Below are 22682 nucleotides of genomic sequence, written 5' to 3'. Positions count from 1 at the left end.
AACCAAACAAAATAAGCAATCATGTTTTGTTTCAGACAGCACCCAGCTAGTCTGCATAATTGACGATGTGATTCCTTTCTTATTAGTTACACAAAGCAGACTGCTACCTTATTTTACTCAACAGGTTAATCTCTGGTTAATCTATGGTTAATGTGAACTATTCAGGTAAAGCTTGAAGAAGTTCAGTCTAGGAAACTGGACGTGAAGTTTTCTAGAAGATGTCTCTGCTTTGTTCCTCGTCACCAAAGCAAATTCATTTTACATTATGCAAAACTACTTGGAAACAAAGCTTTTTTTTCTGACCCTGATTCGCCCAGGGCCTCATTCTGCTGGAACCGCCCCTGGTCACAAGAGTTCCAGATTTTCACTCAGAGTGATACCTCCTGTTTCATGTAAAGTTCTCATTGGCTTCATGTTTACTTGACTGTTTAGTAGTTAACATGAAATGACCGCTGGGCGGTACGTCTGATCTCTTCAAGTGTTTTTCACTGTCACATCTGTGATGTTTTTGTAGTGGTGCGGGAATGTGGCTTCTGCCTATCGCTCAGAGTGAGACCTCTGCCTGTTTATCACTCAGAGTGAGACCTCTGCCCCTGCCCACTCTCTCTGTCTTGACGTGGCAACGTCGCCGCCATATTGTTTTGCTTGGTTGTCGGAGGAGAGGAGCGGTTCGGTAAGTTCTGACTTTATTCTGCTTCACTTTCTCAGCCACACCCGCGAGACCTTCTGCTTCACCTGGGACACCTTCTGCTCCTGCGTGGGCTCCTGCTGGCTCCGTGGGGCCTCCGTGGAGCTGCCACGGACCTGCCACCCAGCAGGAGATGAAGGATTTGTTTGGCATCTCAGGGAGTCCATCAGCTGTTTATGTGAAGAGGAAGAAGCAGATCATGAAGTTTAAAAAGGCAGCCTGGTTGATGACGTGGTGTGATTAATTTGGTCTAAAGTAAAATAAATGAACAGATATATCAAAGTATAGCTGAGCATCCTGTGGGTTAGTTAGTTGGTTAGTGTTAATCCTAATAAACATGCAGAGGCTGATTTCTGAGCTGAAGAAACAAAGACTGCATATATCTGATGGCTGCTGGTTCTGCTAACATCTGCAGCAGATGTTCTCCAGCCTGAAGCCATTGATTGGTTTGATCAGAGTCCAGATGTTAGTCCTCCTCTGTCTGCAGCTGAGAGGCTGGTTTGGTTTAAACAGCTCCACCCACCAGGCAGCTTGGTTCTAATCTGGTTAGTGTCTGACAAGGTTAGGATGACCGGGTTGGGATGGTGACCGGGTTAGGGGATGGTGACCGGGTTAGGATGAACGGGTTAGGATAACCAGGTTAGGATGGTAACTGGTTTAGGATAACCAGGTTAGGATGGTGACTGGGTTAGGATAACCAGGTTAGGATGGTGACCAGTTTAGGATGGTGCCTGGGTTAGAATGAACGGGTTAGGATAACCAGGTTAGGATGGTGAAGGGGTTAGGATAACCAGGTTAGGATGGTGACCAGTTTAGGATGGCGCCCGGGTTAGAATGAATGGGTTTGGATAACCAGGTTAGGATGGTGAACGGGTTAGGATAACCAGGTTAGGATGGTGACCAGTTTAGGATGGCGCCCGGGTTAGAATGAATGGGTTAGGATAACCAGGTTAGGATGGTGAACAGGTTAGGATAACCAGGTTAGGATGGTGAACGGGTTAGGATAACCAGGTTAGGATGGTGACCAGTTTAGGATGGCGCCCGGGTTAGAATGAATGGGTTAGGATAACCAGGTTAGGATGGTGAACAGGTTAGGATAACCAGGTTAGGATGGTGACCAGTTTAGGATGGTGCCTGGGTTAGGATGAACGGGTTAGGATAACCAGGTTAGGATGGGGACCGGGTTAGGATGAACGGGTTAGGATAACCAGGTTAGGATGGGGAACGGGTTAGGATGAACGGGTTAGGATAACCAGGTTAGGATGGGGACCGGGTTAGGATGAACGGGTTAGGATGGTGACTGGATTAGGATGACCAGGTTAGGATGGTGCCCAGGTTAGGATAACCAGGTTAGGGTGGTGACCAGTTTAGGATGGTGCCTGGGTTAGGATGAACGGGTTAGGATAACCAGGTTAGGATGGTGACCAGTTTAGGATGCTGCCTGGGTTAGGATGAACGGGTTAGGATAACCAGGTTAGGATGGTGACCAGTTTAGGATGGTGTCCAGGTTAGGATAACCAGGTTAGGATGGGGACTGGGTTAGGATGGTGACTGGATTAGGATGACCAGGTTAGGATGGTGCCCAGGTTAGGATAACCAGGTTAGGAGGGTGACTGGGATAGGATAACCGGGTTATGATGATGTCTAGGTTAGTTGGTGACCGGGTTAGGATGAACGGGTTAGGATGGTGCCCAGGTTAGGGTCTGATCACCACCAGTAGAACCTCCTAAATAAATGCTGCTGCTAGTTTCTGTGTCTTCCTGCTTTTTGTTCCAGTAACTCTTGATTAATATTTATTGTTTTATTTCTGATTATTGTGCTGATCTTTACGGACGGCTGTGGTTTTCTTATGGGGTCAGGCTGTGGTCCCTCCAGAACCTCCCCAGAACAGCTTTGAACCGTTTTGTGCTTCTAGCAGAAATGTTTCACTCAGCAAACTTTATCAGTCCGAAACGATAAATACTTTGATGATGATCTGAGGGAGATGTTTGACGTTGTCCTGCCTCTCTACACAGCATCAGACCTGCTGGTTGCTGTTCTCTGAACCTGCCGACCCCCCCCCCCCCCCAGCTGAGACACCTGAGTCCTGCTTCATCATGGCAACCTTTCCAGAGTACATCGCCCAGAATGAGGAGCGCGATGGCGTCCGCTTCAGCTGGAACGTCTGGCCGTCCAGCCGCCTGGAGGCCACCCGAATGGTGGTGCCGGTGGCAGCGCTGTTCACCCCCCTCAGGGAGAGAACCGACCTGCCCCCCATCCAGTATGAGCCGGTGCTGTGCAGCCGCGCCACCTGCCGGGCAGTCCTCAACCCGCTGTGGTACGCCCACCCTTCAGCCCTGCGCCTGTCACGCTGCAGCTGCTCCTCCTGTCTGACTCCACCTGTTCTTGTGTTTCAGCCAGGTGGACTACAGAGCCAAGCTGTGGGCCTGCAACTTCTGCTACCAGAGGAACCAGGTGAGTGCGTTATGTCCTGCTCAGGGCGGCAGAACGCCGCCCCGCAGACCCTGACCCATCAGCCTCTCTCCTCAGTTCCCCCCGTCCTACGCTGGGATCTCTGAGGTCAACCAGCCTGCTGAACTGCTGCCTCATTTCTCTACCATCGAGTACGTGGTGCAGGTGAGAGTCGCTCTGAGAGTCCCACAGCGGCTACGCGTGGCATCTGGTGTTTGACACGCTTTGTTTGCCGCCTGCAGCGGGGCCCTCAGATGCCGCTGGTCTTCCTGTACGTTGTGGACACCTGCATGGAGGACGAGGACCTGCAGGCTCTGAAAGAGTCTCTCCAGATGTCCCTGTCCCTGCTGCCCCCAACCGCTCTGGTGGGACTCATCACCTTCGGACGCATGGTTCAGGTCCATGAGCTGGGCTGTGAAGGAATTGCCAAGAGCTACGTCTTCCGGGGAACCAAGGACCTGAACGCTAAGCAGCTGCAGGTAGAATCGATCCTGTCTCTGTTCAGAAGTCCGACTCTGATCGGAGGAGAAGGCTTAATGACGTGATGCTTGTTGCAGGACATGCTGGGTCTCACCAAACCCTCTGCAGCTCAGGGCCGCGGCCCTCAGGCCTCCCAGCAGCCTCTGTTCAACAGGTAGGAGCTCCGAAATGCTGATCCGTCTGTTTTCTCTAACCTGAGGCTCTAATCTGCCTGGACCGGTTCCAGAAGGTCCAACGTTCCCCTTTATGAACGTCACAGTGTTAGATCAAGGTGACGCTCTAAAAAAAGGATTTAAAGCAGAAGTCCGGTCAGCAGGAATAGTTAATGGATCATTATTTATACCTAAAACTAATATGTTCGCAGTGATTTAATGAATTTAGCATTAATCAGTAAAAAAATAAAATCAATAGCTTTCATCTTGATCACTGAGTCTGGGAGCGGCCATTTTTGCCCAAATATAGTAACACCTCAAAATCAATGGGAACTAATAGACACACCTGCAGTCAACAACAATTATTGAAGATTTCCAGAGGACTTCACCATTGAAATTCACCAGAGCTATAGTGAAACTGACAATGCCAACGTGCATGGCAGCTGGATGTTGGAATACATCGGTCAAAAGTGGAAAAAAAAAAGAGTTATTCCACCTTTCTGATTCCTGATCCTCCACGGACGGGTTCCTCGTTGGATCGCCAACTTGAAGAGGGAGGATTTGCCATCGAACTTCTGGCCAGAGAAAAAACACGTAATATGTAGCCAACATTTGGAAGAAGAATGTTTTCAAGATGACTTGGATAATAGCGCGTTGTGACAAACACCAGATACAGCACTGGGACTTGATCAACAGCCGATACCACACCGTGACGTCACAAACCAGTAGGTGGCAGTAGTGTTCTTTGACAAACATGGATGCCTCCAGTAAAGCACATTCAAATGAAAATTAGTCCTAATTAAAAACACACAGTATGTAATAATTTCAGATTTAAAGAACTTTCAGAAGTTTGAATTCTGAATGTGACCGGACTTTTCCTTTAACCTTAATTAGCTCAGAGGTAGCAACTTCTATCTACAATTCAGAAACTCTGCATTAACCTCAGGGGAAGGTCTGGGCTTTTAAAGGGATAATGTGTGAGATTTACCCCCATCTGCTGGTTCACAGCAGGATTTACAAACCACAGACTGGTGCCTCCCTGTCAAGCTAAAGCAGGGCATTTACTGTTCGGGTTTCCCTTTTCGGGTCCATTCTGCATTCGTGTGAGAATTTTTTGGGACCGGCCGAGTTTCAACCTCATGGTGCGTCTTGTAGTTTCCAGGAGGGGCAATTAGCCTCTCTCGACCACCTCCTGATCAGGGTTTCAGTTTTAAATTGCATCTTGCTAAATTTTGACGATATTGCCAAAGCAATGAATATCTCTGGTTTGTGTCCCTCCTTAGAAACCTTCTGCCCATCCTCCTGTTTCTCTCCAGGTTCCTGCAGCCTGTACAGAAGATTGACATGAACCTGACAGACCTTCTGGGGGAGTTGCAGAGGGACCCCTGGCCTGTCACCCAGGGGAAGAGGCCCCTGCGCTCGCTGGGTGTGGCTATGTCTATCGCTGTGGGGCTTCTGGAGGTAAGGGGTCGCTTTTGGTTTCCATGATGATGCAGAACCGCCTCTGACCAGCTCTCCTGTCTGCAGTGCACCTTCCCTAACACCGGAGCCCGCATCATGACATTCATTGGGGGCCCAGCCACGCAGGGACCCGGTATGGTGGTGGGAGATGAGCTGAAGACCCCCATCAGGTCCTGGCACGACATTGAGAAGGACAATGCCAAGTTCATGAAGAAAGCCACCAAAGTGAGTCAGACAAGGATGAAAAGTTCCTCAGTGAGCTTCAGAAGAGAGTAGAACCAGCAACCAGCACCAGAACATTTAGAAGAAGCTGTTCTAATAGATTAACATGAACTAGAATCAAGTCAGAGATTAAGAATTAGAATTAGAATCAGAATTGGAACTGTTTTCTCTGCTTTGGTGTTGGACCTCCAAACCGTGCAGGTTCTGTTTAGGGCTGGACCCTGAACAAGACTGGTTGGGATAAGAGAGACCAGGGTGGCTCCAGCTCCCAGTGTGGGTCCCGTCCATGGCTCCTATATGATTTGGTGTTAAATACTGACAGGGTCATCATAGTGGGGTATTTTAACATCCATACTGACATTTAAGGTGATAGCTTAAGAGCTGCCTTTAATGGTATCGCTATTGGTTTCATTCAAAATGTGAATAGTCCCACACATTCTCATCTTCATACTTTGGACCCTGTGCTGACATGTGTCATAGAATGTGAAGAAATAACAGTATTTCCTCACAACCCGGTCCTCTCTGACCACTTTATAATAACCTTCAGGATTATTTTAACAGAGTTCTCCTCCCCCAAAAGAAGGTTTCACTAACCCGATCATTATCAGATAGATAATGACCACCACCAGGAAAAATGGTTGACTGTGATCCCCTCCGCACCTGCTGTGTTGGTGTAGAAGCTAGCTTGCGAACCTTCTGCTACACCCACATTCAGTCAGATTCAGTCAGAGTAAATGAACAGGCTGTCCAGAGGTAGGAGGTGTCTGCTTGATTGATCCTTCTTAATCATTCAGGCATTCTGTAGATAATGAAATATTAGATGATGTGACCAGATTAACGCTCCTCCTTGGGGGCAGGTCAGGTAGTTTGCAGAGGTCCTGCACTTTGAAACGTTAGAAACAGGAGGAGGCATCTGTGCTCCATCACGATGTCTGTAGGACCAACATGGAGATCCATGGAGCAGGTGGATGCCTCCAGCAGGTGGCTGATGTGGTCCAGCTGGGAGGAATTGCTGCCTGCTTTGTAGGGCTGTGAGCCTCCGAGTTATGATCTGAACGCAATCCAGCATGATGCCAATTATATCAAATCTAACATTTATGTCAATCCATGAAAACTGCCCAGTTCTCATTGTGACCCAGTGGGAGTGGAGCTAACCCACTCTAGACACAATGATGTGCTTCGGTCTAATGAAACCATTAATTAATTGAATCGACCTGCTGCTCTGTGAATCTGAAGATGCCTGCGTCAGCGGAGCACAGATCCTTAGCTCGCCTCGTTCCTCCTCGTCTAAACTGTCTTCATCTGTGTGTTGCAGCATTTTGAGGCTCTGGGCAACAGAGCTTCCACTAATGGTCACATCATCGACATCTATGCCTGCGCCCTGGATCAGACGGGTCTGCTGGAGATGAGATGCTGCCCCAACCACACAGGGTAAATAATGCTCCACAGGAAACCAGTCTGACCACAGCACTGGAGGAGGGTTAGGGGATTGAAAGGATTCGCTATCAGACACTTTGACAATTCAGAGGCTTTGTCCACATCAGATGACGTTGCAAATAGGGATACAACTAACAATTATTTTAATAATCGATTAATAACAGAAGCAAAGGTTCCTTAAAGAACAATTTTACAGAATTAAACCAAGTGAAACTAAAACTTTTACACTTGAGGAGTTATGGATAGAGTGGATTGCGGATTTTATTTTTTTTTACCTTAAATGTAAAATATTTATATATTGTTTTTACAATGTTGATATAATTCCTGCTCTAAGTGTGTTCCTCTGTCAGCTAAAGGCATGTTTTACAGTCTCTATACTCCAGCTAACGATGAATCGATTACTAAATTAGTTGACGATTATTTCAATAATCGATTAATTTGATAATTTCAGCCCTATAGTTACAACAGAAGTAGAGTTAGACTTGACTGTGGATTTAAAGAAAGCCTGTGTTTACCAGAAGCATCGTAGCTTCAGGTACAGATGCTCCGGTTGATTTCTGCTGCTGCTGTACGATGAGGAAACGGGTGCACATATCGGCTAATTCAGAAACAAGAAGAAAACAGCAGATTCCTCCAAAAATGAATCCTGTAGAATTGATCAAGGGATGTGTATGAAGATGGGAACCCATTTCATACACATCCCTGGAATACCAGCTGGCTCCATGGTAACAATTAGTGATGGTTTATGATAGCCTGACATAGTCCGACTCAATTCTAGTCAGAATATGAGTCTGATACTGCTCCATAGAGCTGTGATTATGGGGCGTGTTTCGAACGAACCAGGAAAAAAAATGCCTCTGCACTCAATTGGATAGACCTACAACCAATAAGAGCAACGGAGTGCGTGACGTATGTTAAGCGAGGCATAGTTGTTGTCCACAAAAATCAAAGCGTGCAGTTTCACGCCTCGAATAAGAAGATGAGACTTGATCGCGTTTCTCTGTTCCTCTTTTAAAATTAATTTGCTGTCGATATCTTCTAGAACAGACCTAATAGCAGAATCTACTCACCTCGACTCTCCGGCGGCAGCCATTGTTGTTGTCACCCTAGCGCGCTTTGGTCACGTGGTTGATTACGTTACTCTTGATCATCTGTCCATCATCGTATAAAGTCCGCCCTGACAATTTGATTGGATCGCCTGACAGTGGGCGATAATACTCGCGCTACTATGGAGCAGAGCCAGACCGAACTTCCCCGAACTCAAACCTTGTGGGCGGGGCTAAGTTCTGACTGGCACCCAGGCTAGGTTTATGAGGCATCTTGAAGCCAAACTGTATTGATGCAGCGTTGATCCTGTCTCACAGAATGCTGACACCTGCTGGACATTTAAAGACACTACAGGCAGCTGATTGGACAGACTAAACTGAATTGATTTGTTGACTTAAAACAATGATATCATTGAATTTATTGGAGGTTAATATAAAATATCTTTCATATTTTTAGATACAACCAATAAATAATGTAAACATTTATTATAACGTGAACATTTAGGGGAAAACGTGAATGAGGATGCTTGTGAACTAGGATTTTAAAACATAATTTTAAAACAATAAGTGATGTAAAAACGGAAAATAAACTAAGAGTCAATTTGAGTGATAACTGAGAAGAAAAGGATGACACATCGAGAAAATGAAAATAAAAACGGTTGAAATGTTCCTATTCCTTAGGCTCCAAAATTCTGGATCATTTTAATGATAAACTGCAAAAGATGAGACATTTTTATTCAATCAGATACATCATGTTGACAGATACGTTTGAGTTGAGTTTTAGTTCATTTTCCACCAGTTTAGTAAAAATCAGCAAATTTTTAGCATTTAACTTCCTAACTTCTGTTTTAAGTGCACACATCCTTCTCCATTTGTAATGTTTTGCATCCAAAAGAGACAAAAAAAGCAGAGAAACTTGACCTTTCAGTCCTGTTTGTCGTGGGGTTTTTTTGTCAGAGGATACATGGTGATGGCCGACTCCTTCAACACGTCCCTGTTCAAGCAAACCTTCCAGAGGGTTTTCACCAAAGACGTCCAGGGATCCTTCAAGATGGCGTTTTCTGCCACGGTGGAGGTGAAGGTAGGAACTGGGAGGTGGAGGAGCTCTTCCCGACCTCCTCTGTGCCGCGGCTTCATCCATGCTGCTCTTCTCTCTTCTAGACATCCAGAGAGATCAAAGTGTGTGGAGCCATCGGCCCCTGTGTGTCTCTGCATGCCAAGGGACCCTGCGTGTCTGAGAATGTAAGAGAACCTCGCTGCCCCCCACAGGCACAGACCTGAACTGCACAGCTGCCCTCAGTGGCCAAACTGAGCCAGTTTCAGGTTTATTCCAGGTTCTGTTGATCCGGGGATGGATTGTCTCTTGGCAGGACAAAGGTCTTATTTTATAGCATTTATCGCAGAGAACATAAAACTGTGTCTGGGATTTTGCTGAGTTAAAGATGCTTGGTGATGAGTTATCTTTGATAACTGAGTTTACATTAAAGATGGACCTGGAGATGCTTCCTGTCCAGCATAACCGGAATCAATCATCTCCTTTATGAGTCCAACAGGAAGTTTAGCGTTTATCCCTGCTCCAAACCGATAAACGAAATGTGACGAGTAACAGAAGGTCGTCTCTACCTGTACGCTCTTATGATGAGGACCTGCAGGGCAGCTGAATGTCTGCAGTGGTGACGGGATCTCTGGCACCAGGATGTCTGCAGATCACCAGGATTTCTGCAGATCACCAGGATGTCTGCAGATCACCAGGATGTCTGCAGATCACCAGGATTTCTGCAGATCACCAAGATCTCTGCAGATCACCAGGATGTCTGCAGATCACCAGGATGTCTGCAGATCACCAGGATGTCTGCAGATCACCAGGATGTCTGCAGATCACCAGGATGTCTATAGATCACCAGGATGTCTATAGATCACCAGGATGTCTGCAGATCACCAGGATGTCTGCAGATCACCAGGATGTCTGCAGATCACCAGGATGTCTATAGATCACCAGGATGTCTGCAGATCACCAGGATGTCTGCAGATCACCAGGATGTCTATAGATCACCAGGATGTCTGCAGATCACCAGGATGTCTGCAGATCACCAGGATGTCTGCAGATCACCAGGATGTCTGCAGATCACCAGGATGTCTGCAGATCACCAGGATGTCTGCAGATCACCAGGATGTCTATAGATCACCAGGATCTCTGAAAATCACCAGGATGTCTGCAGATCACCAGGATGTCTGCAGATCACCAGGATGTCTATAGATCACCAGGATGTCTGCAGATCACCAGGATGTCTGCAGATCACCAGGATGTCTATAGATCACCAGGATCTCTGAAAATCACCAGGATTTCTGCAGGTACCCAGGATGTCTGAAGATCAGATGTTTATCCTACATGCAGGATGCTGCCTTTCCTTTTCATGTTTCAGCTGAGGGATACAGAGCTGGTGATTCTACAGCTGGTGATGAAACATTGAAGCTGAACATTTAGAAACGGAAGGTTCCTCTGCTTTAGTCCGTATTTGAATGAGATTCTGAACCGTGGTTTAGTCGCGCAGCCTTTACTGGTCCATCTCTCCAGCAGCCATGCTAGTCTGCTAACGCTGATAGCACCCTGTTGTTTTTTTAGGAGATCGGGACGGGAGGAACGTGTCAGTGGAAGATCTGCGGTCTGGATGCCAGCACCACCATGGCTCTTTACTTTGAGGTTGTGAACCAGGTAAGGAGGTCCTCTAACGAACCATGGGACTTAAAGGAAGATGGGAACCAGATGGTTCTATCCCAGTCCACCGAGCATCAAGACAAACTCCTATAGAAGCTCCAGAGCTTCCCTATTGGCCTGAACAGCTTCAGATGTTCTACTGATGAAGGACAAACCTGAGTTTAGATTGACTTTGGGTGTAACCTGTTAGAGACGTTGATAAAAGTTTATTTCCCTTTTAGGAAGTTTAGTTTTTATTTCCCTTCATTGGTTTGAGCATCTTTCCATCACAGACCAAAGAAGGAGACCAGAGACAAAGTTCATGGTTGTCATTTACCAAACATGCTGCTCAATACATCAAAGCCCCTCCAGCACAGCAGGGAGGCTGTTGGAGCTGAAGCAACAATGGCAGAGTAGACGATCCGCAAGCATCTATTTATTTTGCATGAACAGGCCAGTTGAGGTGGACCTTCGCTGTAGGGCAGAGTTAATGTATTGGAGGTCCGCGGACCGGATCCGGATCCAACCTGATTTAAAACATGTATAAATTACTGCATGTCATTCTCCTGTTAATACGGTAAAGCCCACCACAGCATCTGGCTCCAGGCTGCACTTGATCCAAATTAGCCAATCAGTCTGGGTTGCTGCTGCTGCTACTTTTAGACACAGCAGGCAAACCAGTGGCAAGCCAGGCGATGGGAAAGAAGGAGAAGATGAGAAAGAGAGAGCAGAGAAAGTGTGGACTGCAGGAAGAACTGCGGTGAACTGGTGAAAGAAAAGTGAAATGGTGCTCAAAGATGACCCTGCACATTTAGAGGATGTTTGGCTCAACCTGCTGCTGTGAAGCAGGATTCTCCACCAGGAACAGAATCAAAAATAAATATGGATCCAGGCTCAAAATGAGCACCTTGATATGTGCTTGAGAATGGCTTAGTCTCCATTCAAACCAGGTTTAAAGCCTTGCAGGGCAGCATAAAGCCCACTGCCAACATTAAGACAGAAAAAAAGAAAAATAACAAACGCTCAGTTCAGCTGTTTTATAAAATTTGTGAATCAGGAAATTGTCTATAAACCAAACAGACGATTGTTGTTCACTACTTAAAAAACAATTTAGATTTAAAAATGGAAAAACATTGTATTTTTTTTTTTTTTTTATATTTATATTTTTTTTTTAATTTAAAAAGTCAATATATAACATGGATGCATAAATACCTCATTTTATTTCAGTGTTAAATTCTATTTAAAGTAACAGATTATAATTAAAATGTCTCCGGACCTTTACTGGTTGATGATTTTCTTTATTTGGACCCTGCTGGTTTTTATTTGGTTACCACTGGTCTAGAGGATGGTGGCATCTGATGTTGTGGAAACTTGACTGTAGTTATTCAACATATTTGATAAAGTATCAGACTTGTTTCATGATGATTTGCTGATAGTTTAACCTCACACATATCTTTAAGTTTTTCATCTTGATCAAACTGCATAGAAATATGAGTAATTGGATGTTTCCTGGATTATATGTATTTTCCCCTGATTTAGGCAGCTAAGAAAATTTTTAGCCAATGGAATCAGATCATTTATACTTTATACTTAAAAAAGTCAGATGAGATGCTCCAGTGCTCTGCTCTATAAGAAATAAAATAACTCCACTATGTTATTGCTAGAGCAGAATTCATAAAGATCTTATTCATGGGCAGAAATCCCCGTTCCATTAGAAGATCATCTTATTTACCTTCTTTGGTCAAAAATCTACTGATTCTAGTTCCGATAAGCAGCAGCGGGTGCTAAATGTTCTGATCCTCTGAATGGACCTAGTTACTGATCACCCCCCACCCAAACCCCACCCCCAATCATCCGTCCGTCCATCCTGTGATTCTTCAGTCCGTCTGACCTTTCACCCAGATGATGTCCTCTAGCTAACAGGACAGCCTGATTAGCTGTGCTGATTTCACTGTTCTGATCCAGCTGGGGGGGAGGGGCTTACTGCGGTCCAGGCGTAGGTGACGGAGCCGTTTCTGTAGCAGATGTTGATGCAGAACGGTGGAGCCGAGGAACCATCCCAGAGCAGCTCTGGTAGAACCTGCTCAGCCTCTGATGCACTGCTGAGCGGTACCTGCTGGACTCAGAGAGAGGTGGATCATTAGAAGCACTGGGATGGCCACCGCCTTCCCTCCGTTCTACAGTTTCTAAATGATCTAATATGATATCCATAATAAGCCTGATTCCTTTCAGCCTGAAAATGACAAGAAATGGGATGTAGTTCATATTGAACACCAGTGTAGGGTTAGGGTTGGGTAACTCAGGTCTCTGCAGGTCTTATCTTATGGTTTGCTGTGTTTGAAGCCTCCTGGAAGCTCCCAGATTTCTGTGGGTTAGCCTGCTGTCAGAGCTGTGAAGTCCAGCTTACCTCTGAGTCATGCAGATGATCCAGGGGTTGATGGCGGCGCTGGTCAGAGCCAGCCAGGTGGACAGAGCCGCAGCAGCTTCTGGGCTCTGCTGTCCGCTGAACGTCTCATACAGACAGACTGAGATGAAGGGAAGCCAGCAGACCAGCAGACACGCTGCACACAGACAGGACAGAGTTAGGGAGGGGGGCCTGACATGCTTCTCTGGTTTAACCTTCATCATTAAGCTAAATCATTCGGCGTTTCTCTGAAGATAACGAGCAGCTGAAGATCTGATCATTGTTTAGAAGAACTGCTTTGATCCTGACCTAAATGAAGCTTCTGATCCTTTAGCTTCCTGGAAACAGGAAAAGTTCATGGAATGGGGTTGGAGGAGAATCCATCCATCCATCCATCAACCATCCATCCATCCATCCATCCATCCATCCATCCATCCATCCATGCATCCATCATCCATCCATGCATCCATCATCCATCCATGCATCCATCATCCATCCATCCATTCATCATCCATCCATGCATCCATCATCCATCCATCCATTCATCATCCATCCATGCATCCATCATCCATCCATCCATTCATCATCCATCCATGCATCCATCATCAATCCATCCATCCATTCATCATCCATCCATCATCCATCCATCCATGCATCCATCATCCATCCATCCATTCATCATCCATCCATGCATCCATCATCAATCCATCCATCCATCCTTCCATCCACCATCCACCCATCCATCCATCTATCATCCACCCATGCATCCATCCTTCATCCATCCATCCTTCCATCCACCATCCATCCATCCATCCTTCATCCATCCACCCATCCATCCATCTATCATCCACCCATGCATCCATCCTTCATCCATCCATCCATCCATCCATCCATTCATCCATCCATCCATCCATCTCTCATCCACTCATCTTCTATGATTCATACATCTATCCAATATTCATCCATCCATCCATCATTCCAGTCTTTTTGTCTCCATAGTAACGTAGTAACCCTGTTTGTATTCATTCTTTAAATGGAATGGAACCTAAACGTAGAAAAGTATTTATAGAATGTTCTGAGCTGTGGTTCAGATCTATGTCCTCAGTAGAAGCTGCATCAGATGCTAAACATCTAAAAGCTGAAGCAGACTTAGAAGATTAGCCAGGGGAGAAGATGGTGGCCAATCAGAGGCCATGGAGTGACCCTACCTGAGGTGGCGGCCATCACTGCGGAGCTCCTCAGGTAGGTGTTTGCTGGGACGTGGAAGCAGTGCAGCTCATTGCACACAAAGGTGCCTTTCCTGGCCTGTTTCCTGGCGATGTGGACCATGTAGGCGTAGAGAGAGCAGATGGTGAGGACGGGCCCCGCTACGCTGACCACCACCCACAGAACCACAAACCTCCGGTTTTCAGGAGTGAACTCTACACAGCAGAGGAACCGAGACTTGCTGTAAGCATAGCTGCCGAAGCCCAGCATGGGCAGAGTGGCGTTCAGCAGGCAGAAGAACCAGACGAGGACCAGCAGGACCCAGCTCCTCCTGCTGGTCCACATGCTGCGGTAACTCAGGGCAAAGCAGAGGGCAGAGAACCTGTCCACCGTGGCCCAGGTGAGGGACTGGAGAGAGCAGGCCTGCAGGAGGAGGAGGATGAAGCCGCTGCCCTGACAGAACACCCCCTGGCTGGGGTACACAGCAGGCCAGGACAGGCTGTTGTAGGCTCCGAAGGGAATAACGGAGAGCCCGGTCGCCAGGTCGCTGAGGCTGAAGCTCAGGGTGAGGCACAGAGTATCTGACTGAAGCTCTTTGTTGAGCAGCAGCACCGTCAGGATGAAGAGGTTTCCACAGACGGCTGCTGAAGCTGACAGGACCATGAGCGCCGCGTACAGCGTCCTCAGAGCAGCCTCCATCTTCAGATGGTGGCGCCGAAGCTTCTGCTGCTCTGTGAGCTCAGCAGGTCCAGCCCGCCTCCTTGTTGCTCCCTCCTCAGATTAGCAGGGCGTAGATAAGGTCTGATGAGTCACTGCATGAAGCTGGAGCAGGCTTCAAACCAGGCGGCTCCTATCGTCCTTCCCCTGCTTTCAGAATCATCTGGGTGTTCTCCTTCGGCACGGTTCTGATCTTCAGAAGAAGTCAGCAGCTGATCCCAGGTTTTCTTCCTCGCTGTTCAGGTTTAGTGGTGCAGGACTGAAGGTCCAGAGACGTTCCTGACCTCCACCACTGCTCTCCTGAACATAGACTCTATGAGCTGTCTCCGTCTGCAATTATGTCTCCATGGAGACGGTCACCATGGTCTGCATGTCCATCGCCTGCTGGGATGATGATGATGACATGCATAGAAACAAACAGCAAGTTATCTGGTAGCAGGAAAGTCAACAGTGGCTGGAGGTTTAATATCCTGTGTGTGTTTGAGGGGGAGGATGGAGGGTTAAACCACCTCTCTGAGGAAAGCAGATCAGTCTCACCAAATGGGTTCAGGGTCCACAGTAGGTCGGTCTTTCTCTTTGATCAGGTAATGTCCTCACAAACATAGCAGATGCTGCTGTGTGTGTGCGATCAGCTGAGTCTGGTAATAACAGGTGTGTGATCATCATCATCATCACGTTGCTGGACCTCAGACCTCTGACTGCCCACGGCGGGTTCTGTTTGTCTGCCATGACTTCATGGCTGCGTCATCAGATCCAGCGATCGGAGCAGCTGACCATGAGGAGCAGACACCTCTGACCTGCTGGTTCCTGAGGACACGTCTTTATTTCAGCCACTTTCATTCTTTGGCTCACATTCATTAAAGCTCTGGTAGCTTTGTTTATTCTTACAGGTTCACATAAAACCCGACTAGAACTCTGAAGCCCGTTCTGTTAGCCAGCACAGGGTCAAAGGTGAACACAGGAGGTCACAGATTAATACACCTTAACTGATAACGGACACAGTGCAGAAATTGTTCTTGAATAAGTTATTTACTCTGGTTTGGGTCGGTCAGTCAGATATTGGCTAAAGGAATAAAATTGTTAAGTTTAAAATTCAAAAGAAAAAAAAAATCCACTGGACTTTGTTTCCAAGTTTGAAGACGTTTCTCTTCAATCCAGGAAGCTTTTTCAATTCTAAATGTCAGAAATAGCGTTGGGTTCCAGGTTTTATACAGTAGCCCAACAAAGCCTTGTTTTTGTTTAGAAAACATGCAAATAGAAACAGATGAACGGGTCCACCCCTCTGGAATGGAGGTCGTTTAGATTCTTGGTTTGCCTGCAATCCCCCATACCTGTCTATGTCTCTGAAAGGGGGGTCGTTAGAGGGAATTGTGGGCCTGTCTGAATAGGTGAGGTCGTCTGTTCTCCTGTAAAGGGGTGGGGGCTGCGATTAACTCAATCACTACACCCCAGAGGGGGTGGACTCAGATTTCTGAAGTGTATTAAACAGTTTCTCAGATGAGAAACTGTTTAATACACTTCAGTTACTTTGGGTCTGAATAATAAATTCCGTAAAAACATATACAGTGAAGAAGAAAATGGGGAATAAGTGTGAGGAAGAGCAGCGGGATAAAGCTCAACGATCAGCAGCCGTTAGTCATTTGGAGCAGTTAGTGTGACATTCATTTGTTTGTCATGTCAACCCCTAAAAATGATTCTGATAGCTTCCTAACTGAAGGGTGGGTTCTGTAGTGAAGGGTGTAAAATGATCTTGATTTTCCTCATGCAGTCATATTCTTCCTGCTGCAGGTTGTTGATCTTCCGGTTTCTCTGTTTTCCCGCAGCATAACGCTCCAATCCCTCAAGGCGGCCGCGGAGCGATCCAGTTTGTCACTCAGTACCAGCACTCCTCCGGACAAAGACGCATCCGAGTCACCACCACCGCACGCAAGTAAGGCGGCCGGCTGCTCTCCCCATTACATGAACCAGAAAGCAGCGTCCTGTTTGCTCATTGGGAAAGCAGGGCACAAACTAGAGCCTGGAACTCATTAAGACTTCCACACAAAGGTTGTGATCTATAAAATAGACTTCTAACTCAGACTCTGAGTAATTCATAGAGGGAGTTAAAAGTTAGAGAGTTAAAACTTAGGCAGATTGCATCATCATTTCTCCCACATTTAATTTCACTTCTTAGTATTGAGGGTGTAGAAAAAAAATCAGTTTGGCAATATATCGTGATTTTTGGCATTCCAACATAATATTGCTCCTTAAGTTTCTAATATCGATTTGACTTAAAAAAAATAACATTTTTCCCTAAAACAATGGGGGAATATGCACTGCTTCCACACCCCCACTCCGGTAGATGGGGCCTTGGAGCCCTTTTGCTGTGTATGTAGTCGAGGCAATCACAGTAGCAGATGCTGAGTGACATAAACCCCAAACAACATGGATACCAAAAAAACAAAATAACTGAATAATGAAAATCTTCTACTAAATATACAGCACTTGTTTTTTTTTGTTTTTTCTTGTTTTTGCCCTGATAACCATCAACAACTTTGAGCAGCTAGCTCATTTTAACACCCACTGACCTTCATGCTTCGATGGGGCATGGGACCTGTACAATGCCCTGGCCACCCCACTCGCCAGTGTGAATTGTAGCAGCATCAGTTTAGCATTTCATCCCATTCTGCACAGCCAGCGACGTAATATTAAAAATCCCACAATAAACTAAGATCTGAGCAGGTGTTTACTGAAGTCTTTATGATTTCTACAGGCAGATTTACCACAATAGTAGATTAAAACCCTGAAATGATGGCTTTTAGCTTCAGTGACCACCCCAAGACTTTTAGTGGCCCCATCTGGCCCCTCCTAGGAGACATTTCTGGAGGCGCCACTGGCTCCAACCCTCTGTGGATGGCGATGTTGCAGGTGTTTCTCCACATTTACAGCTGGCGATGTGTGTTTCAGCTGGGCCGATGCTCAGACTCAGATCCAGAGCATAGCAGCATCGTTCGATCAGGAGGCGGCGGCCATCTTGATGGCCAGGCTGGCGGTTTACCGAGCAGAAACGGAGGAGGGACCCGACGTACTCCGCTGGTTGGACAGACAGCTGATTAGACTGGTAGGAGACACCGTCTGCTGGGTCCAAACACCATGAGGTGGGTTCTAACAGAACCTGGAGCCTGAGTCCAGTTTGCTCTCATGTTTTGTTTGCAGTGTCAGAAGTTTGGAGATTACCATAAGGATGACCCGAACTCCTTCAGGTTCTCAGAGACCTTCTCCCTCTACCCTCAGGTGATGTTCTGCTAATGACCTTGTGTCCAGATGTCTGGGCCTTCTTCTCCAACATGTTCTGTCCTTTTCTCTGCAGTTCATGTTCCACCTGCGGCGCTCCCCGTTTCTTCAAGTCTTTAACAACAGTCCTGATGAAAGCTCCTACTACCGACACCACTTCCACAGGCAGGACCTGACCCAGGCCCTCATCATGATCCAGCCTGTGCTCTACGCCTACTCCTTCAACGGACCTCCTGAGGTCTGCAAACACCCTCTGCGCTTTTAACCATCACAGAAGAACAGGCTGCTTCCTTTTTGTCCCTTAGAGGCCTCTGTAGTCAGAAGCTTCCAGATGACGGTCAAACGTCAGTAAACAAACAGGTCCTTCACTGCCCTCTAGCTGTAGACTGACGCCATGATGGTGAAGCTGAAGATAAACCACCTGCTGTTCCAGATGTTTCTCTACCAGAGTTAAACTTTTACAGACTGAAATATTTGCTCTATAAATCAGCTCAAACTGACTAGACAGATTGGGGAACGTTCCATGTTGGCTTCAGGCTTAGATGGGAAGCCCGGTTCTTTATGGTTTTCCCAGTTTTTTATGGGAAGCCCCGTTCTTAACAGGGAACCCTGGTTCTTTGCAGGTAGCCCGGTTCATTGCTGTTTGCCCGGTTCTTTGCGTTGAGCCCTGTTTGTTACCATTAGTCCAGTTCATGGTTGTTAGACTGGTTTTTTGTTGTTAGCCCGGTTCCTTGCGGTGAGCCCGGTTCTTTGCGGTGAGCCCTTTTCTTTGCGGTGAGCCTGGTTCTTTTTGGTGAGCCCGGTTCGTTGCTGTTAGCCGAGTTCTTTGCTGTTAGCCCAGTTCGTTGTGGTGAGCCCGGTTCTTTGCGGAGTGTGTTTGACATCATCCGTGCGCGCCGGCTGCCATTCATTCATCCTGTCCGCTGAACTGCTGCTAGTCTTACTTACATGCCTGGAAGATGTCTAGTGCTACTCCCTCAGATGATGGTAGATTATCACGTCTCCTTCTGCAAACTTGCTGCATGCACTTAACTAGCGTATCTGCCTGTGGCCCGGGCTGCCTATCACAACTCCAGTCCGGCGCACGGATGACGTCATAAACACTCTGCTTTGTTTTAAAAAAATATAAGTATGAAAAATATAACGGCGGATGTCTGGGGGACAGTGATTCACCTACATGTTATGAATGCTGGCGTACCATAAAGAATAAATTATGAACAGTTTAGTTTGTGCCTTCAAGTCGTCGCCTATAGGAAGAAATTGCTTGGATTACAAAACCAAATATCTTCAGAACGGCTCCAAATGACACAAAACCAATATGGGTTATTAGAACATGATGTAATAACGTAAAATCAAGGGCCCAATGTAAAAAAATTTCCCTTTAAAGGAATAGTACACCCAAAACATGATTAGCCTTCATTTTCTACTCACCCCCATGCTGAACAACACTCTGGAGTACTTTTTTGATATCTCAAATGCATCTGGAGATCTGGGAGGCTTCTTGCTGTCTGCTGACATTCAAATAATGGAGGTCTATGGCGCCCGAGACAGAAAGGTCCATAAAAGTCCATAAAAACGTGTCAATATTCCTCCATACTGCTCGTCCAATGTATTCCAAGTGTCCTGAGTGGGTAGCGTCCATAATTTACTCGAAACGAAGTCATTTAGAATGTTTTTAGAGCATAAACAGTAGTGTATAGGATTTCCTAATAGCGCCCCCATGCGCGCTCACGGCGCTACGGAAGCCGGCAGACCAAACCAGCGCATTCAGCTCGGCAAAGAACTCATGCTCTTCCTCAACACTGAAGTCCTCAGACATTTTTCTTTCGTTGTTTCTTTCTTTGCACAGGTAAACAGCACATTTCTTCTTCTACGCTTGCATTATCGGCAGAGCAGACGCTGAATGCGCACTTCCTTCCGGTTTGGTCTGCCGGCTTCCGTAGAATCGTGAGCGCGCATGGGGGCGCTATTAGGAAATCCTATACACTACTGTTTAGGCTCTAAAACGTTCTAAATGACTTCGTTTCGAGTAAATTCTGGATGCTACCCACTCAGGACACTTGGATTACATTGGACGAGCAGTATGGAGGAATATTGACACGTTTTTGTGGACTTTTGTGGACCTTTCTGTCTCGGGCACAATAGACCTCCATTATTTGAATGTCAGCAGACAGCAAGAAGCCTCCCAGATCTCCAGATGCATTTGAGATATCAAAAAAGTACTCCAGAGTTTTGTTCAGCATGGGGGTGAGTAGAAAATGAAGGCTAATCATGTTTTGGGTGTACTATTCCTTTAAGGCTTTGATCTGTTGTCTGATCAGATTGTCTGTTTCTGTGTTTTCCAGCCGGTTCTGTTGGACAGTAGCAGCATCCTGCCGGACCGGATCCTGCTGATGGACACCTTCTTCCAGATCGTCATCTACCATGGAGAGGTACCAACTCATTCATGATGGGGTTCATCAGTCTGAATGTTCTCTGGATTAGACCTTCATCCATTTTCTGCTACCCCATCCATTTATCCTGATCAGATCATCCTGCTCCAAAGAAGCAGTTTCTCTGTTTCTGTAAGATGGCAGAAGAAGCCAGAGATTCTGAGTAGAAGTTTCAGGATCTGCTAAGCTCAGCTTCATGCTGAGATAGAGCAAACATGTTGGGTCTGGAGCCAGTCCAGTCTGAGCTGCCTTCTGTTTCAGACCGTGTCCCAGTGGAGGAAGGCCAGGTACCAGGACATGCCCGAGTACGAGAACTTCAAACACCTCCTCCAGGCACCAGTGGACGATGCTCAGGAGCTGCTGCACACCCGCTTCCCCATGCCCAGATACATCGACACAGAGCATGGCGGCAGCCAGGTGAGGGCACTGTCACCTGGAGACGCATCAGGGGTAGACAATAACAGGGAGGTCCTCTCCATCAGGACCAACGTCATGGTCTGGAACGGACCTCGGCCTGTTTTCTCATCTGAATAGAGCTTTCTATCTGTTTCCAGGCTCGCTTCCTGCTCTCCAAAGTCAACCCTTCTCAGACCCACAACAACATGTACGCCTGGGGACAGGTAAGACTCCCAGTGACCTTTGACCTCGGCCTCAGCTGATCCAATGACACGGCCGCTTTCTCTGCAGGAGTCCGGGGCTCCAATCCTCACTGACGACGTCAGCCTGCAGGTCTTCATGGATCACCTGAAGAAGCTGGCTGTCTCCAGCGCCGCCTGATCGGGTTGTCGGTTCTGTTTGTGCTGTAGCTGCCTGAAGCAAACGACAAGCCTTGGTTCCGTTAGCGCCGCTCTCAGCAGCAGGTCCAGGACTCCGTTATACATCATCCCCTCTGGGTCTCCTCTCACCATCACCAACCTCCAGCTGGGGCATCAGAACCTCCAGCTGGGGCATCATTTGTGTTTACACTCTTGGTTTCTATTTATGAGTTCAGTTTTTTCTCCCTGACTGGTTTCTTTAGAGCGCCGGTTTTCATTTCAGAAACTCAACATGTTGTCATGGCGACCCCTAATGTTTGCAGTAAAGTTGTGTGTGGAAAGCCCACTGCTTCCTGTGTTTTCCTTCACCTTTAGCTCAAACCCAGAGACGAAGTGATACCAGTTGAAAGCGTTGCAGTAAAAATGAAAGAAAAGCTGACATTTTGGAATAAAAAAAGCTGGAAATAAATGAAAAGGCCTTAAGTTTAATCTCTGATTGGAAAAGAAAATATAAATCCAATAATTTTTTCATTATTATGAAATATGTTACATTTTTCCTTTCAGTTTTTATTTAGTTGTGTACCATACCAAATGTATATATATATTTATTTTATTTATAATCTTTCAACACCAACCAACTGGACCACAATCAATCAGAAGATACAATCAATGATAAAAACAATAAAGTAGTGTAGAAAAGTAGTAATAAAAACCCATAATAAAAGAAACAATACGACAAAGTCAACATCTGAAGTTGTGTTACAAGCCAAGAAATAAAAAATTGGGTCTAAGGAAGAGAGACCTGTCTAAGTGCCAAGGGAAGATCTCTGGTCAGCTGATCTAAGGTAGTGAGACGATGAAGGGATGAAGCAGCTCAGACAGGAAGGGGCGGGACATGGGCATTAAAATGAATCCTAAAATTTAGGTAGATCTTTATTTCATAATGACGGATTTTAATTTCATAAAGATGGGGGCAAAGCTTCGCCTCCAGCCCCCTGCTGGAGTCGATGGTTCAACCCAGAACCCTTGTTTAAGGATGTTCCTGGTTCCTGGGCTTCCAGTTCAGGTCATTTCTTCCTCCAGGCTGCTTAGAAAGGAGCATTTTTTGTCTGTTAATGAAGAACTGGACTCTGATTCTATGGAGCCAAACAATGACGGCAAGCATTAAGCTGAAATGGATGTTTGGCTTCAGAAACTGAAATAAAACAGGATGGAAACACAAACATGGCTGCTCCATCTTCTGCTCTTACATTTATTTCTTCT

General features: G+C 46.4%; 2 protein-coding genes across 3 annotated transcripts; one reads left to right on the top strand and one right to left on the bottom strand.

Annotated features, from left to right (window-relative positions):
* Window positions 1-528: 528 nt before the first annotated feature.
* sec23a (Sec23 homolog A, coat complex II component) lies at window positions 529-21763 on the top strand. The gene is made up of 20 exons (XM_038300887.1): window positions 529-673; window positions 2704-3005; window positions 3085-3142; window positions 3218-3304; window positions 3382-3618; window positions 3697-3773; window positions 5088-5232; window positions 5299-5457; window positions 6770-6885; window positions 8895-9018; window positions 9099-9179; window positions 10561-10650; window positions 16783-16889; window positions 17906-18059; window positions 18155-18232; window positions 18309-18470; window positions 20578-20664; window positions 20926-21081; window positions 21219-21284; window positions 21352-21763. Exons 2-20 carry the CDS (start codon window positions 2785-2787, stop codon window positions 21439-21441), a joined length of 2295 nt encoding a protein of 764 aa, XP_038156815.1. The 5' UTR covers window positions 529-673; window positions 2704-2784; the 3' UTR covers window positions 21442-21763.
* LOC119793672 (histamine H2 receptor) lies at window positions 12230-15442 on the bottom strand. Of its 2 annotated transcripts, none has more exons than XM_038300889.1 (3): window positions 14245-15442; window positions 13040-13193; window positions 12230-12745 (listed from the first exon to the last, which is right to left on the bottom strand). In XM_038300889.1, the coding sequence occupies exons 1-3, from the start codon at window positions 14939-14941 to the stop codon at window positions 12613-12615; spliced, it is 984 nt and encodes a 327-aa protein (XP_038156817.1). In that variant the 5' UTR covers window positions 14942-15442; the 3' UTR covers window positions 12230-12612. The 2 variants fall into 2 exon arrangements, with proteins under 2 accessions (XP_038156817.1, XP_038156816.1); XM_038300888.1 differs by having other exon boundaries at window positions 12230-12748; window positions 14245-15441.
* Window positions 21764-22682: the final 919 nt, after the last annotated feature.

This window comes from Cyprinodon tularosa, unplaced genomic scaffold (assembly GCF_016077235.1).
Source record: "Cyprinodon tularosa strain WSP-4 unplaced genomic scaffold, ASM1607723v1 ctg459, whole genome shotgun sequence".
Lineage (NCBI taxonomy): Eukaryota > Metazoa > Chordata > Actinopteri > Cyprinodontiformes > Cyprinodontidae > Cyprinodon > Cyprinodon tularosa.
Note: the sequence above shows the minus strand (reverse complement) of the source record. Positions and strands in the feature narration are given on the sequence as shown.

Coding starts and splice junctions, on each gene's coding strand:
- sec23a (XM_038300887.1), top strand. CDS start 2,785: ATGGCAACCTTTCCAGAGTACATCGCCCAGAATGAGGAGCGCGATGGC. Junction 5,233..5,298: donor TCGCTGTGGGGCTTCTGGAG/GTAAGGGGTCGC, acceptor TCCTGTCTGCAG/TGCACCTTCCCTAACACCGG. Junction 18,233..18,308: donor CCTTCTCCCTCTACCCTCAG/GTGATGTTCTGC, acceptor TTTTCTCTGCAG/TTCATGTTCCACCTGCGGCG.
- LOC119793672 (XM_038300888.1), bottom strand. CDS start 14,941: ATGGAGGCTGCTCTGAGGACGCTGTACGCGGCGCTCATGGTCCTGTCA. Junction 13,194..14,244: donor AGTGATGGCCGCCACCTCAG/GTAGGGTCACTC, acceptor GTCTGTGTGCAG/CGTGTCTGCTGGTCTGCTGG. Junction 12,749..13,039: donor ATCATCTGCATGACTCAGAG/GTAAGCTGGACT, acceptor CTCTGAGTCCAG/CAGGTACCGCTCAGCAGTGC.